Source organism: Babylonia areolata, chromosome 3 (assembly GCF_041734735.1).
Source record: "Babylonia areolata isolate BAREFJ2019XMU chromosome 3, ASM4173473v1, whole genome shotgun sequence".
NCBI lineage: Eukaryota > Metazoa > Mollusca > Gastropoda > Neogastropoda > Buccinidae > Babylonia > Babylonia areolata.
Genome location: NC_134878.1, coordinates 596,667 through 612,500, shown reverse-complemented (window position 1 = coordinate 612,500; position 15,834 = coordinate 596,667). Strand labels below are relative to the sequence as shown.

Below are 15,834 nucleotides of genomic sequence, written 5' to 3'. Positions count from 1 at the left end.
CTATAAACCTGCCCCCAGCAACCCAAACCCAAATGAACCTGTGTCTGTCAGTGCTATAAACCTGCCCCCAGCAACCAAAATCCAAATGAACCTGTGTCTGTCAGTATTAAAAAACCTGCCCCCAGCAACCCAAACCCAAACCCAAATGAACCTGTGATTGTCAATGCTATAAAAACCCCATCTCAGTGCAAGTACTGTAACTTGCCTCTGGCTCCTTTTATCGCTTCAAGAATAATATGTCTCAGCAGGTATTGTGATTTGAAGTTAACAAAATGCACACATGCAAACAGACACACACTCAGACATAGACACACACACACACACACACACACACACACTGTCTAATATCACATATAGTGGAAAGATATAAAATTGATGACTGCAACACACACACATGCACAAATACACATATGCATACTATCTAATATCGCTTAAAAGTGGAAAGGCATAAAATTTAAGACTAAAACACAACACACACACACACAGTGTTTTAATATCACTTTAAAATGGAAAGACAATAAACTCTACTACTAAATGTACATACATAAAAAAAACACATGCATACACACACCCACATACACAACTAAGACTCATCGTATTGTATTGTATTGTATTGTATTGTACTGTATTGTACTGTACTGTATTGTATTGTATTGTACTGTATTGTATTGTACTGTATTGTATTGTATTGTACTGTACTGTATTGTACTGCACTGTATTGTATTGTACTGTATTGTATTGTACTGTATTGTATTGTATTGTACTGTACTGTATTGTATTGTATTGTACTGTACTGTATTGTATTGTATTGTACTGTACTGTATTGTATTGTATTGTACTGTACTGTATTGTATTGTACGAGTATTGTGCTGTGTTGTGTTGTACTGTATTGTGTTGTCATACACGCAGCCCAAAGTGCAGACAACAAACTGACCCATCTGACACCACCCTGGCCAGTCCCAGCTGGGTTCTCCACACCACGGTCAGCGGTTTCAACGAGGGTTTGTTGGACGCTGCGTCACACACCACCTGCCACGGAGTGAACGGTCCACTGTACACGTTCGGCTTGAACTGCAGGCCAGGTGTGTCGTCTGCTATCGCCATCCTGAAAATGATCGATAATGATAATAGTAATAGTAATAATCGTGTATTCATACAGTGCTTTCAAACCTCCAAAGGTGATTTGTAACAACATGGCAGTAAAACATAAGACATCCTGAAAATAATCAACAATAATAATAGCAATAATAACAGTGCATTCATGCAGTCTTTCCAACTTCTGGGTGTGCTTTCCAATAATGTGTCAGACAAAATAATAACTGTGCATTTTCATAGTGCTTTCAAACCTCTGAGGGCGATTTACAATAGAATGGCAGTAAGTCAAAATAATAATAAAACAGTGCATATATATAGTGCTTTCAACCTCTGAGGGCGATTTACAATAGAATGGCAGTAAGTCAAAATAATAAAACGGTGCATATATATAGTGCTTTGAAACCTCTGAAGGTGTTTTACAATAATATGTCAGACAAAAGGCACACAAAAACACATACAGTCACAAAGATGTGTACATGCACACACACATGCACACATGTGTGGAAGAAATAGATGTGGATCCATACAATTTAGACATGTAAATGCACGCAAGCAATGCACACACACAAACACACATTCACGCATGTACGCAATGCACACACACACACACATGCACACACATTTATATATATATACACACACACACATACACACACACAAACACACACACATGCATACTCGCACAATGTGTGTACTTTCCACAAAGGAAATTTACATCTAAAAAAAAAAAAAGAAAGAAAACAAATTGTTCATGCATGGCTGATTTTGAAGAAGAAAGAAGCAAAAGAAAGAAGAAGGAGAAAAAAGGAGAAACAGAAGAAGAAAGAAGCAAAAGAAAGAAGAAGGAGAAAAAAGGAGAAACAGAAGAAGATCAAAAAGACACATGTTGTTATGAAAAAAAAAAAAAATCATCAGTATCTTTTGTGCAGAGGCCTTAAATACAGCCTGAACACGTCTTATTTTTCTTCAATATTTCGGTCCACTCATGCCCAGGAAATATCAGGACCTTCACCTTCACTGTGTGTCTAAAAAACCAACTTGTTACATCTTCTTTCCTGTTGCTCTTTCTCTCTGGTGAGCGTCATTAGTCCCTTTTTCGGGCACGGGCTGGACGGAAAGGAACAGGTTACTGGCTTATCTCCTACCCTTGATAATGAAGGTTTTTTGTCGTCTGCTCTTATTTTTCATCAATACTTTTTAACACTATATTTTATGCACATGTTCATACTCAGTCTGTTACATAATCTATTTTTCATACATATTCTTTGTTGAAGAGTTAGGTCACTGGAAACCATCTATAGCTTTAAAGCCTAGATATCTTACCTTTATGAATATTCTTGAACAATGAGGTCATCAGAAGTCACCAACATCGTGAGTCTTCAGTTTTTCAAATTCCCTTTTCACTTAGACACTCATATAAGTGGAGACATATATATACATGTACATACACACATACACCTACATGTGCAGTGGTGGCCTATTGGTAATGCCTCCACTTAGGAAACAAGAGAATCTGAGTGAGCGGAATCGAATTCCATGTTTGCCAGAAATTTCTCTGCACTTCCTGGACCTTGAGTAGCCATGTGGAGGCTGGTCATTAGGTGAGACACAGAACAAGGTCCTGTGTGCAGCAGGCACTAAGTGCACCTCAAATATCGGTGTATATGATATACATGGAGACAGACAGACAGACAGATGATATACATGGAGACAGACAGACAGACAGACAGACAGATGATATACATGGAGACAGACAGACAGACAGCCAGACAGACAGATGCATGACTGAAGTCTGACTGAACAACACAGGAAATAACTGATGAGTGCCAAACAGCAGCTGTGTTGGCTGTACCCTGGCAGGCAGCCTGTTTGGCAAATGACTCGGTGCTTGTACAGCACTGACAGCCTGGCCTCTGACCACAGACAGGTGCTATGTAAGTATCAATAATAATAATAATATACCAAGCAGTGGGCTTCTACAAGCGAAATCACTATTACTCTGCCATATAGGCAGCCACATACAGCTGAAAACCCACCTGTCAAAGGCTGTGACTGACTGTGTGCGGTTCCCGAGCCAAGCGTGCAAGAGCGACAAGTGGAGAGAAACCCTCCAACAGTGATCACAACACTTCTGTATGTGACTGAGGACAAAACCAATTTTCTCTCTGATGTCCTGACCTACAACAGAAACAAAAGGAAGAATAATCATTAAACAAACACAGAGTGGCAGTACGGTATTCTGCTGCTTTAAAGCGTCTGGTTAAATTGAACTTTAACCCCTTGCCTGCCGGCAACGGGTGTGCTTTTCTGTGAAGGGCTGTTGGCTGAGATAGAGGCGACACTGAGGTCACCGTTCTTTATTTTAACTTCTTCCTCTTGGCACTGAAACTGAAACTGAAACTGAAACCTCTTGGCACTGCATTATGTTTGTTCATAAAATACAGTCAGTTACACCTTTTGGAAGTGCTAAAATACTCCTTATGCTGTCACATGGATCTCACTCACCACAGTTCAGCAGTCACGGGGTTAAGGACAGAGATTTTGACATGTATTCTCTCTCTATATATACATCATGTCTATATACATACATACATATTGAAACTGCTGGAAAAACACCCCATTAAACTAATGTCCAACTTTCCAACTTTTTTTTCTGTGTTTCTTTTTTCCTCATGTCCACATCAGAGGATTATTCCCACATGCTACATTGTTTCCTTCCTATTTTTCATGCAGTGAATTTCCTTCCAGTCTCCTACAGGACAGCTCTTTACAACACAACCCACAGCCACCATTGTGTTTTCTCTTCCTCCCCATGTACTCTTTCTTCTCCTCCTTTTCTTTTACTATTTCTAAAAAAACAAATTTTGGGTTCTGCATTTGCAGTGGGCACGCTAAGTTTCACTCTCTCAATCATTTTGTAGTGACTGAAAGTTACCTCCCTTGAATCTTTCTCTAGGCAACGGTTGGTGAAAATAATTCTCCACAGAAACACGATGCAGTCACTCCGCTGCACTTTGTTTCAAACTGAATTCTGCACATTGCAACTATGCTAGTGTATAGTAAACTATACCAACACTAAACTGGTGACCCCGACGACGAAAAATCTAAAATATATTTTAAAAATGTCAACTGAAGCAAACATTCTCGCTGATTTAGTGACATAGCTTCGACCTTTGGCTATGCATCCTAGTGTATCTGCAGTGTCTATCAAACTGCCGGAGTTCAGAGCAAAATCACCTTAAGTTTGGTTTGCAAGGGTGAAGCCCAGTTTGACACCAAGGGTATAAACCAAGATCAAACAAAATATGACAACATCGTGAGTGCACTTGACATCACACAGCAGAGGAGTTCAGTTGATCCTCACCACCCACCAGCTGCTGACAAATATAACACCCTGAAAAAAGCCCTCATCAACACCTCTGACAAGTCTCAGGGACCTAAAAGACGCTCAACTCCTCAACTTGAATGGACTCGGTGTCAAACACCCTACTGCCTTCTTGTGCAGGATAAATGCTCTGAATGATGACCCGTAAACACTTACTGGTAAATGTACACTGTTTGTGGCAAACCTTCCTGCAGACATCCAAAGTATTCTAGCAGGACACAACATAACAGACACAGAGAACTTGCTCAGGCAGCTGATCACATCTGGGAGGCACATGCCGCAGATGTGAAGCAGGTTTTCATGGCTCCAGCTGAAACACGACACAGCCACACGACCTGCCACTGAACTGCACACACCTGTGTCAGTAAAGGCTGTCTCTTTCAACAAGATGCCACGGCGACGCCCTCCTTCTTCACTGCAGGGCACAAGCCACTCATTTTCTTCACGTACAGCTTCTTCCTCTGTGTGTTTCTACCACCTGAAATTTGGACCAGACACCCCTGGCTGCAAGTTTACATCATTGCCTGTGGTAGGTAGTGTACAGTATACTATACTGACACTACAACTTGTTCATTTTGTTTTAGTTTCAGTATCTCAAAGAGGCGTCACTGTGTTCAGACAAACCCATATATGCTACACCACATCTGTTAGGCAGATGCCTGACAGCAACAAAATCCAACATGCTTGTCAGGCCTTGAGTGCCTGCATACCCGTATCATCACAGGGGCCATGAGGTCTACGCCAATTCAGGAGCTTGAAACCATCACAGAGCTCCAGCCCCTTGAGGACCGCAGAGACGTCAACTCCTGACCCAGGCTGCCAAGTTTAAGAGGTTGCAAGGCCACCCCATGAAGGACAGACTGTCCCAGCCAACAAAAGGATGGCTGAAGAGAGGGAGCTTCATACACCAGAGCAGGATCCTAGAACAGCAACATCAGGATATCCTTGACCACACCCCCAAAGTGATACCCCGGTGTCTTGCCGTCCCTGCCTGGAGCGAAGGAACCCCTCCCCTCATCCAGTGCAGCATCCCTGGTGTTGGCCCCAAAGATTCCCAAAGCGGCCCTGAAAGAAAGTCCCTCACCCATGAACACCTCCACACCCAGTTCCCCAAAGAGTTCTGGACTCGTGTCTTCACTGAGGGTTCTGCGACAGATGCCATTCAGAACGAAGGGGCAGGAGTCTATGTTCAGTATCCAGGAGGCAGAGAAGAAAAGATCTGCCTCGCTACCGGCCTGTACTCCACCAATTACAGAGCCAAAGCAGAAACCTTGAAAACAGCAGCAGCCCACATCGAGGTCAGCCCCTACACCAGCCACAGCGCTGTCTTCCTGACCAACGCCCTGTCCATCTTGCAGGCCCTTTGGTCCAACAGAGATCCAGAACTCAACGATCTGTCCTCCTGTCTCGCCTCCCTGTGCACAAGTCACACAGTCACCCTGCAGTGGATTCCCTCCCTCTGCACAAGTCACAGTCACCCTGCAGTGGATTCCCTCCCTCTGCACAAGTCACACAGTCACCCTGCAGTGGATTCCCTCCCTCTGCACAAGTCACAGTCACCCTGCAGTGGATTCCCTCCCTCTGCACAAGTCACACAGTCACCCTGCAGTGCATTCCCTCCCTGTGCACAAGTCACACAGTCACCCTGCAGTGGATTCCCTCCCTCTGCACAAGTCACACAGTCACCCTGCAGTGGATTCCCTCCCTCTGCACAAGTCACACAGTCACCCTGCAGTGGATTCCCTCCCTGTGCACAAGTCACACAGTCACCCTGCAGTGGATTCCCTCCCTCTGCACAAGTCACACAGTCACCCTGCAGTGGATTCCCTCCCACTGCACAAGTCACACAGTCACCCTGCAGTGGATTCCCTCCCTGTGCACAAGTCACACAGTCACCCTGCAGTGCATTCCCTCCCTGTGGACAAGTCACACAGTCACCCTGCAGTGGATTCCCTCCCTCTGCACAAGTCACACAGTCACTCCCACTGCAACGTGCTTGGCAACGAGACTGCTGACTCCCTGGCAAAGGAAGGCACCATGAAAGAGCAGATGGATAGTCTACCAGCTACTCTGAATCCAGGACCATCATTAAGGCCAAGCTGCAGAACAAGTGGAAGCAGCAGCATCCATGCCACAACAGAGCAGACCCGTACTGCCTGCTGACTCGTCGAGAGCAGGTAGCCATTTTCAGGCTCAGGACAGGCCACAACCACCTGAAACACCACCTATACACGAAACTCTGTATCGGCGACACAGAGCAGTGCCCCTGCAGAACAGGCACCCAGACAACAGAACATCTGCTGCAGTCCTGCCTGCTCCACCAAGCACTCCGAGAGAAAACCTGGCCCGACCCAATCCCAGCAGCCCGGAAGCTCTACGGAGGACTGGAGGACCTGCGACGAACTGCCGCCTTCGTTGAGGAGACGGGGGAATCCATCTGATAAATGACGAAGGAGACAACAACAGTGCCTGCATATACATTTGTGTACTTCTCAGATTGAATGTCATCTACAGCATGTTGCCAGAGGACAACACTTATACTTCTCAGATTGGATGTCATCTACAGCACGTTGCCAGAGGACAACACTTACGTTGCCGTGGGTTCTTTTCCAGTGAGACAAGTGTGTGCTGCACACAGGACCTCGCTTTATCGTCTCATCCAAATGACTCGACTCAGTTTCATTTTCCAGTCAAACATGGGAGGAAAGGCAAAACTCAATGTTTTCTCACTTTAATAGCTTGTTGACTCTAACCCCTTCATTGTTCAGCAGTGTTTCCAAAGGACTGAGCATTGTGTTTCTGATGACACTGTGTGCATTTTGTGTTTCTGATGACGCTGTGTGCATTTTGTGTTTCTGATGACGCTGTGTGCATTTTGTGTTTCTGATGACATGGTGTGCATTTTGTGTTTCTGATGACACTGTGTGCATTTTGTGTTTCTGATGACATGGTGTGCATTTTGTGTTTCTGATGACGCTGTGTGCATTTTGTGTTTCTGATGACACTGTGTGCATTTTGTGTTTCTGATGACGCTGTGTGCATTTTGTGTTTCTGATGACGCTGTGTGCATTTTGTGTTTCTGATGACGCTGTGTGCATTTTGTGTTTCTGATGACGCTGTGTGCATTTTGTGTTTCTGATGACATTGTGTGCATTTTGTGTTTCTGATGACATGGTGTGCATTTTGTGCTTCTGATGACGCTGTGTGCATTTTGTGTTTCTGATGACATTGTGTGCATTTTGTGTTTCTGATGACACTGTGTGCATTTTGTGTTTCTGATGACACTGTGTGCATTTTGTGTTTCTGATGACGCTGTGTGCATTTTGTGTTTCTGATGACGCTGTGTGCATTTTGTGTTTCTGATGACATGGTGTGCATTTTGTGTTTCTGATGACATGGTGTGCATTTTGTGTTTCTGATGACACTGTGTGCATTTTGTGTTTCTGATAACATGGTGTGCATTTTGTGTTTCTGATGACACTGTGTGCATTTTGTGTTTCTGATGACACTGTGTGCATTTTGTGTTTCTGATGACACTGTGTGCATTTTGTGTTTCTGATGACATTGTGTGCATTTTGTGTTTCTGATGACGCTGTGTGCATTTTGTGTTTCTGATGACATGGTGTGCATTTTGTGTTTCTGATGACACTGTGTGCATTTTGTGTTTCTGATGACATGGTGTGCATTTTGTGTTTCTGATGTCAATGTGTGCATTTTGTGTTTCTGATAACATGGTTTGCATTTTGTGTTTCTGATGACACTGCATGCATTTTGTGCTTCTCATGACATGGTGTGCATTTTGTGTTTCTGATGTCACTGTGAGCATTGTGTTTCTGATGACATGGTGTGCATTGTGTTTCTGATGACACTGTGTGCATTTTGTGTTTCTGATGACGCTGTGTGCATTGTGTTTCTGATGACATGGTGTGCATTTTGTGTTTCTGATGACGCTGTGTGCATTTTGTGTTTCTGATGACATGGTGTGCATTTTGTGTTTCTGATGACGCTGTGTGCATTTTGTGTTTCTGATGACGCTGTGTGCATTTTGTGTTTCTGATGACGCTGTGTGCATTTTGTGTTTCTGATGACATGGTGTGCATTTTGTGTTTCTGATGACGCTGTGTGCATTTTGTGTTTCTGATGACGCTGTGTGCATTTTGTGTTTCTGATGACACAGTGTGCATTTTGTGTTTCTGATGACACTGTGTGCATTTTGTGTTTCTGATAACATGGTTTGCATTTTGTGTTTCTGATGACACTGCATGCATTTTGTGCTTCTCATGACACTGTGTGCATTTTGTGTTTCTGATGACGCTGTGTGCATTTTGTGTTTCTGATGACATGGTGTGCATTTTGTGTTTCTGATAACATGGTGTGCATTTTGTGTTTCTGATGACGCTGTGTGCATTTTGTGTTTCTGATGACACTGTGTGCATTTTGTGTTTCTGATAACATGGTTTGCATTTTGTGTTTCTGATGACACTGCATGCATTTTGTGCTTCTCATGACACTGTGTGCATTTTGTGTTTCTGATGACATGGTGTGCATTTTGTGTTTCTGATGACGCTGTGTGCATTTTGTGTTTCTGATGACACTGTGTGCATTTTGTGTTTCTGATGACATGGTGTGCATTTTGTGTTTCTGATGACACTGTGTGCATTTTGTGTTTCTGATGACATGGTGTGCATTTTGTGTTTCTGATGACACTGTGTGCATTTTGTGTTTCTGATGACACTGTGTGCATTTTGTGTTTCTGATGACATGGTGTGCATTTTGTGTTTCTGATGACATGGTGTGCATTTTGTGTTTCTGATGACATTGTGTGCATTTTGTGTTTCTGATGACATGGTGTGCATTTTGTGTTTCTGATGACGCTGTGTGCATTTTGTGTTTCTGATGACATGGTGTGCATTTTGTGTTTCTGATGACACAGTGTGCATTTTGTGTTTCTGATGACACTGTGTGCATTTTGTGTTTCTGATGACACTGTGTGCATTTTGTGTTTCTGATGACACTGTGTGCATTTTGTGTTTCTGATGACGCTGTGTGCATTTTGTGTTTCTGATGACACTGTGTGCATTTTGTGTTTCTGATGACACTGTGTGCATTTTGTGTTTCTGATGACATGGTGTGCATTTTGTGTTTCTGATGACACTGTGTGCATTTTGTGTTTCTGATGACATGGTGTGCATTTTGTGTTTCTGATGTCAATGTGTGCATTTTGTGTTTCTGATAACATGGTTTGCATTTTGTGTTTCTGATGACACTGCATGCATTTTGTGCTTCTCATGACATGGTGTGCATTTTGTGTTTCTGATGTCAATGTGTGCATTTTGTGTTTCTGATGACATGGTGTGCATTTTGTGTTTCTGATGACACTGTGTGCATTTTGTGTTTCTGATGACACAGTGTGCATTTTGTGTTTCTGATGACATGGTGTGCATTTTGTGTTTCTGATGACACTGCATGCATTTTGTGTTTCTGATGACACTGTGTGCATTTTGTGTTTCTGATAACATGGTTTGCATTTTGTGTTTCTGATGACACTGCATGCATTTTGTGTTTCTGATGACATGGTGTGCATTTTGTGTTTCTGATGACGCTGTGTGCATTTTGTGTTTCTGATAACATGGTTTGCATTTTGTGTTTCTGATGACACTGCATGCATTTTGTGCTTCTCATGACATTGTGTGCATTTTGTGTTTCTGATGACATGGTGTGCATTTTGTGTTTCTGATGACACTGTGTGCATTTTGTGTTTCTGATGACGCTGTGTGCATTTTGTGTTTCTGATGACATGGTGTGCATTTTGTGTTTCTGATGACACTGTGTGCATTTTGTGTTTCTGATGACACTGTGTGCATTTTGTGTTTCTGATGTCAATGTGTGCATTTTGTGTTTCTGATGTCAATGTGTGCATTTTGTGTTTCTGATGACATGGTGTGCATTTTGTGTTTCTGATGACACTGTGTGCATTTTGTGTTTCTGATGACACTGTGTGCATTTTGTGTTTCTGATGACACTGTGTGCATTTTGTGTTTCTGATGACACTGTGTGCATTTTGTGTTTCTGATGTCAATGTGTGCATTTTGTGTTTCTGATGACGCTGTGTGCATTTTGTGTTTCTGATGACATGGTGTGCATTTTGTGTTTCTGATGACGCTGTGTGCATTTTGTGTTTCTGATGACATGGTGTGCATTTTGTGCTTCTGATGACATGGTGTGCATTTTGTGTTTCTGATGACACTGTGTGCATTTTGTGCTTCTGATGACACTGTGTGCATTGTGTTTCTGATGACGCTGTGTGCATTTTGTGTTTCTGATGACATGGTGTGCATTTTGTGTTTCTGATGACGCTGTGTGCATTTTGTGTTTCTGATGACACTGTCTGCATTTTGTGCTTCTCATGACATGGTGTGCATTTTGTGTTTCTGATAACATGGTTTGCATTTTGTGTTTCTGATGACACTGCATGCATTTTGTGCTTCTCATGACATTGTGTGCATTTTGTGTTTCTGATGACATTGTGTGCATTTTGTGTTTCTGATGACGCTGTGTGCATTTTGTGTTTCTGATGACACTGTGTGCATTTTGTGTTTCTGATGACATGGTGTGCATTGTGTTTCTGATGACGCTGTGTGCATTTTGTGTTTCTGATGACATGGTGTGCATTTTGTGTTTCTGATGACACTGTGTGCATTTTGTGTTTCTGATGACACTGTGTGCATTTTGTGTTTCTGATGACATGGTGTGCATTTTGTGTTTCTGATGACATTGTGTGCATTTTGTGTTTCTGATGACACTGTGTGCATTTTGTGTTTCTGATGACATGGTGTGCATTTTGTGTTTCTGATGACACTGTGTGCATTTTGTGTTTCTGATGACACTGCATGCATTTTGTGTTTCTGATGACATTGTGTGCATTTTGTGTTTCTGATGACAATGTGTGTGTTTTGTGTATGCAGACAGGCGCAATAGCCAAACGGTTAAAGCATTGGAATTTCAATCTGAGGGTCCCGGATTCGAATCTCGGTGACTGCGCCTGGTGGGTAAAGGGTTGAGATTTTTCCGATCTCCCAGGTAAACACATGTGCAGACCTGCTAGTGCCTGAACCCCCTTCGTGTGTATACGCATGCAGAAGTTCACATATGTACGTTATAGATCCTGTAATCCATGTCAGCGTTCGGTGGGTTATGGAAACAAGAGCATACCCAGCATGCACAACCCCAAAAGTGGAGTATGGCTGCCTACATGGTGGGGTAAATAAACAAAATGGTCATACACACAAAATGTTACATGTCTGTGTGAGTGTGTATGTGTGAGTGCCTAAAATCTGATAGAATGACACAGGAAACAAATGATGAGCGCCCAGTGGCAGCCATCAGTTGGCTCCACCCAGGTAGGCATCCTGTTGTGTAAATGACCCCGTGTTTGTAAAGCGCTTAGAGCTTGGTCTCCGACCGAGGATAGGCGATATATAAGTATCCATATCAATCAATCAAAGTGTGGCTTCCACAGTGCACTATATAAGTATCCATATCAACCAATCAAAGTGTGCCTTCCACAGTGCACTATATAAGTATCCATATCAACCAATCAAAGTGTGGCTTCCACAGTGTACTCGGCTGTTGTAGGGTGGGTCCACAAAACTGTCATTTACAGCTGAGTCTTTTGTGAAGGACTATGACTCTCAAACTATGGGGCAAGATTGCACTGACTCTTAGTGCTGCAGCCTTGGGGGCTAGTTGGCCTTTGGGAATCATCCCAACACCAACTGTCCTAAACCCATCTTGGCCGAGAGAGTTGGGATGTTCCTTGGGCAAGAAAATCTCCACTATAATTAAATTCTACCTCAGATAGTTGGAACAGCAGCTGCCTCCTCTGCTATTCTGATGGTCACAGACAGGACTGACTCCTCTGCTGTTGTGATGGTCACAGACAGGACTGACTCCTCTGCTGTTGTGATGGTCACAGACAGGACTGACTCCTCTGCTGTTGTGATGGTCACAGACAGGACTGACTCCTCTGCTATTGTGATGGTCACAGACAGGACTGACTCCTCTGCTATTGTGATGGTCACAGACAGGACTGACTCCTCTGCTGTTGTGATGGTCACAGACAGGACTGACTCCTCTGCTATTGTGATGGTCACAGACAGGACTGACTCCTCTGCTGTTGTGATGGTCACAGACAGGACTGACTCCTCTGCTGTTGTGATGGTCACAGACAGGACTGACTCCTCTGCTATTGTGATGGTCACAGACAGGACTGACTCCTCTGCTGTTGTGATGCTCACAGACAGGACTGACTCCTCTGCTGACTCCTCTGCTATTGTGATGGTCACAGACAGGACTGACTCCTCTGCTGTTGTGATGGTCACAGACAGGACTGACTCCTCTGCTGACTCCTCTGCTGTTGTGATGGTCACAGACAGGACTGACTATCATACACACAAACTGCATGGTATCTACACTGGTGGGGCATAAAGTTAATAAAAAAGAAAAGGAAAAAAATGAGATAGGTGAGTGATGGCAGGTGTTCTCACCTGGCAAGTGGGCCAGGTGGAAGCACAGAACAGACTCTGCGGCAGCCTGTGCGGAACTGGGGCAGCACGGCATGGTGGTCAGATGCTGCCAGAGGGCGAGTGACTTCAGAGCTTTCTCCTCCGTCAACACTCTGTGCAACACATGCACAGAAAAGACAGCACATCAATCAACACCTCTGTCCAGCTACCGTGTGTTTTAACATCACTACCCAAACTGCACCCACATACCTTTGTGACTTACTTTTGACATATATACTCCTTCTACATCTGTGTGCTCAACTGCTGATTACAGATTACTGACAATTTGTCAGTATGGCTGCCAATTCTGCGGGCTGATGAAAATGGTCATACACGTAAAATGTTACATGTCTGTATGAGTGCATGCATGTGTAACTAAAACCCGACTGAATGACACAAGAAACGAATGATGAGCGCCCAATGGTAGCTGTCAGTCAGTCAGCTCTACCCCAGCAGGGAGCCTGTTGTGCAAAGACTCCATGTTTGTAAAGCACTTAGAGCTTGGCTCTGACTGAAGATAGGCGTTATATGGTCATCATCAACGATCTTTCTTGTATGTCTCAGTTGTATGGTGCAAACTGGCCTTCTGTCCTTCGTGGGTATTCCCCAGTTCAGTTTAAAAGTCTCATCTGTTTCATTCTGACTAACAATGTATTGACTACAGTGCTACTTGCACTGATACTGATACTGATATGTGTGCGTGCGTGCGTGCGTGTGTGTGTGCGTGTGTGTGTGTGTGCTTGTTTGTCTATGATGCACGTGATGCATGTATCTATAACTTTTTACTGAAAACACCACAAGCTCCATGCGTGGATGTTGTGAGTAACTATCTGCATTACTACTATTATTATTATCTTTTTTTAAATCATTTTGATATCATGTATTGTATCTGTATAATTACTTAAAGCCAAGTTTAAGTACACTGTAAGACATATGAACAAATATTTGGTGCGGTGTGATTTATTATATTCACAGAGCTTTGTGTTGAAAGCTAAGGACCCATTGGAAACAACCCCAACAAATTCGGTCTTGGCACAATCAACTTACTTGCACAGTTATACTTCTTCCATGCTCTATTTCCTTATAAAAATACATTACAATAAATATAAGCATACATACAGTTGTACACACACACACACACACACACACAAAGCACAAAATCGTACACACATACAGACATACACAATCACATACACACACATGCATGCACACCTGGGCAAACACATGAAAAGTGTGTTCAAGCACCACAGAACATGCCCTTTACACATACAACAAGCTTTACAAAATTAATGTACATGCATCCACAGTGGTGTGCACACACTTAAACACACAACAGACTATAAGAATTAGAAATATATATCTGCAACACACACACACACACACACACACATGCAAGTCCTCATGAATAACAGACACACACACATATAATGAAATATGCTACAGACACACAAATATATATATAAAAACGCATCAAACACCACCAAAGAACCCATACCCCTGATCGTACGTATTTGCACACAGCACCCATTGTTGTTCGTTGATCTCATCTATTTTCCTTTGGTCACACATGACATGCCCAATGCCCAGCAGCAGTTCATGCGACTGTTTGAAGAACTGGCGAGCCGAGTCCGCCTGACACTGAAGCTGACACAGGAGGGCAGCTTCCAGGAGGATGGAGGCCTTCTCCATTATATCTGAAATATACCCCCGAAAACAGAACATGGCTGCCTACATGGTGGGATAGTCATGCACATAAAAGCCAACTCATGTACATACAAGTGAACATGGGGGTTGCTGCCCATGAACGAAGAAGAAGAAGAATATCCGAAATATAGGAAATTTTTTTAGGTCAACAGCCGTAGCTACTTTCATTTTCCCCGCATAGCAGTTAGTAGTTTGCACAGGACAGGAATCCGACACCTGCCAGAGTCTGCACTAGCGGGTCAAGGTAAAGTATGTGCAGTTAAAACATATTTTCCAACAAAAAAATCTGAATAAACTGTAAATCATTAAAGGAACTTTTTACCCCCTAAAATTCTGTTTAACTTATTCCACTCCAGGTAGGAGCTAACTTGTACCATGGTTACTTCCCCTGCCAACCAGGTACGAGTATTCTCATACCAACACATTATACTAATTTTAGTTTATCCTTGCTTGGTACAGTTGGTGTTCTAAACTAAACCATTTATGGATTCCGGAAGCATGAAAAGAAAGCTTTGTTTAGCAGATTACATCAACAATTCTCTGCATATTTGTTTTAGTGGTCCACCCTTTCTTTTCCTGCAATGGTCTCATGTAGTGCTGGTCCAGGGGAGTTAATCTATCTTACTTACCATGTTGCTGAGGGTTAAAGAAAGTTAATCCAACATACTTACCATGACCCAATGGTGCAGCAGGCATGTAGCTGTGGGGCAGAATGAGTTAATCTCACATAGTTACCATGTAACTGTGGGGTAGAACTAGTTAATCTCACATAGTTACCATGTAGCTGTGGGGTAGAACGAGTAAATCTCACATAGTTACCATGTAGCTGTGGGGTAGAACGAGTTAATCTCACACAGTTACCATGTAGCTGAGGGGTAGAACGAGTTAATCTCACATAGTTACCATGTAGCTGTGGGGTAGAACGAGTTAATCTCACATAGTTACCATGTAGCTGAGGGGTAGAACGAGTTAATCTCACATAGTTACCATGTAGCTGTGGGGTAGAACGAGTTAATCTCACACAGTTACCATGTAGCTGAGGGGTAGAACGAGTTAATCTCACATAGTTACCATGTAGCTGTAGGG

The 15,834-nt window shown here is 43.1% G+C and overlaps 1 protein-coding gene across 2 annotated transcripts in view; it reads right to left on the bottom strand.

Moving 5' to 3' along the window:
• LOC143279652 (uncharacterized) overlaps nt 1-15,834 on the bottom strand; it is a 49,499-nt gene that overhangs the window by 25,385 nt on the left and 8,280 nt on the right. For both annotated transcript variants that reach the window (XM_076583683.1, XM_076583684.1), the window contains exons 5-8: nt 14,540-14,738; nt 13,027-13,157; nt 3,132-3,273; nt 935-1,105 (exon numbers count right to left, since the gene is read on the bottom strand). In XM_076583683.1, the coding sequence (XP_076439798.1) occupies nt 935-1,105; nt 3,132-3,273; nt 13,027-13,157; nt 14,540-14,738 (643 nt within the window). The remainder of the gene's footprint in view (nt 1-934; nt 1,106-3,131; nt 3,274-13,026; nt 13,158-14,539; nt 14,739-15,834) is intronic.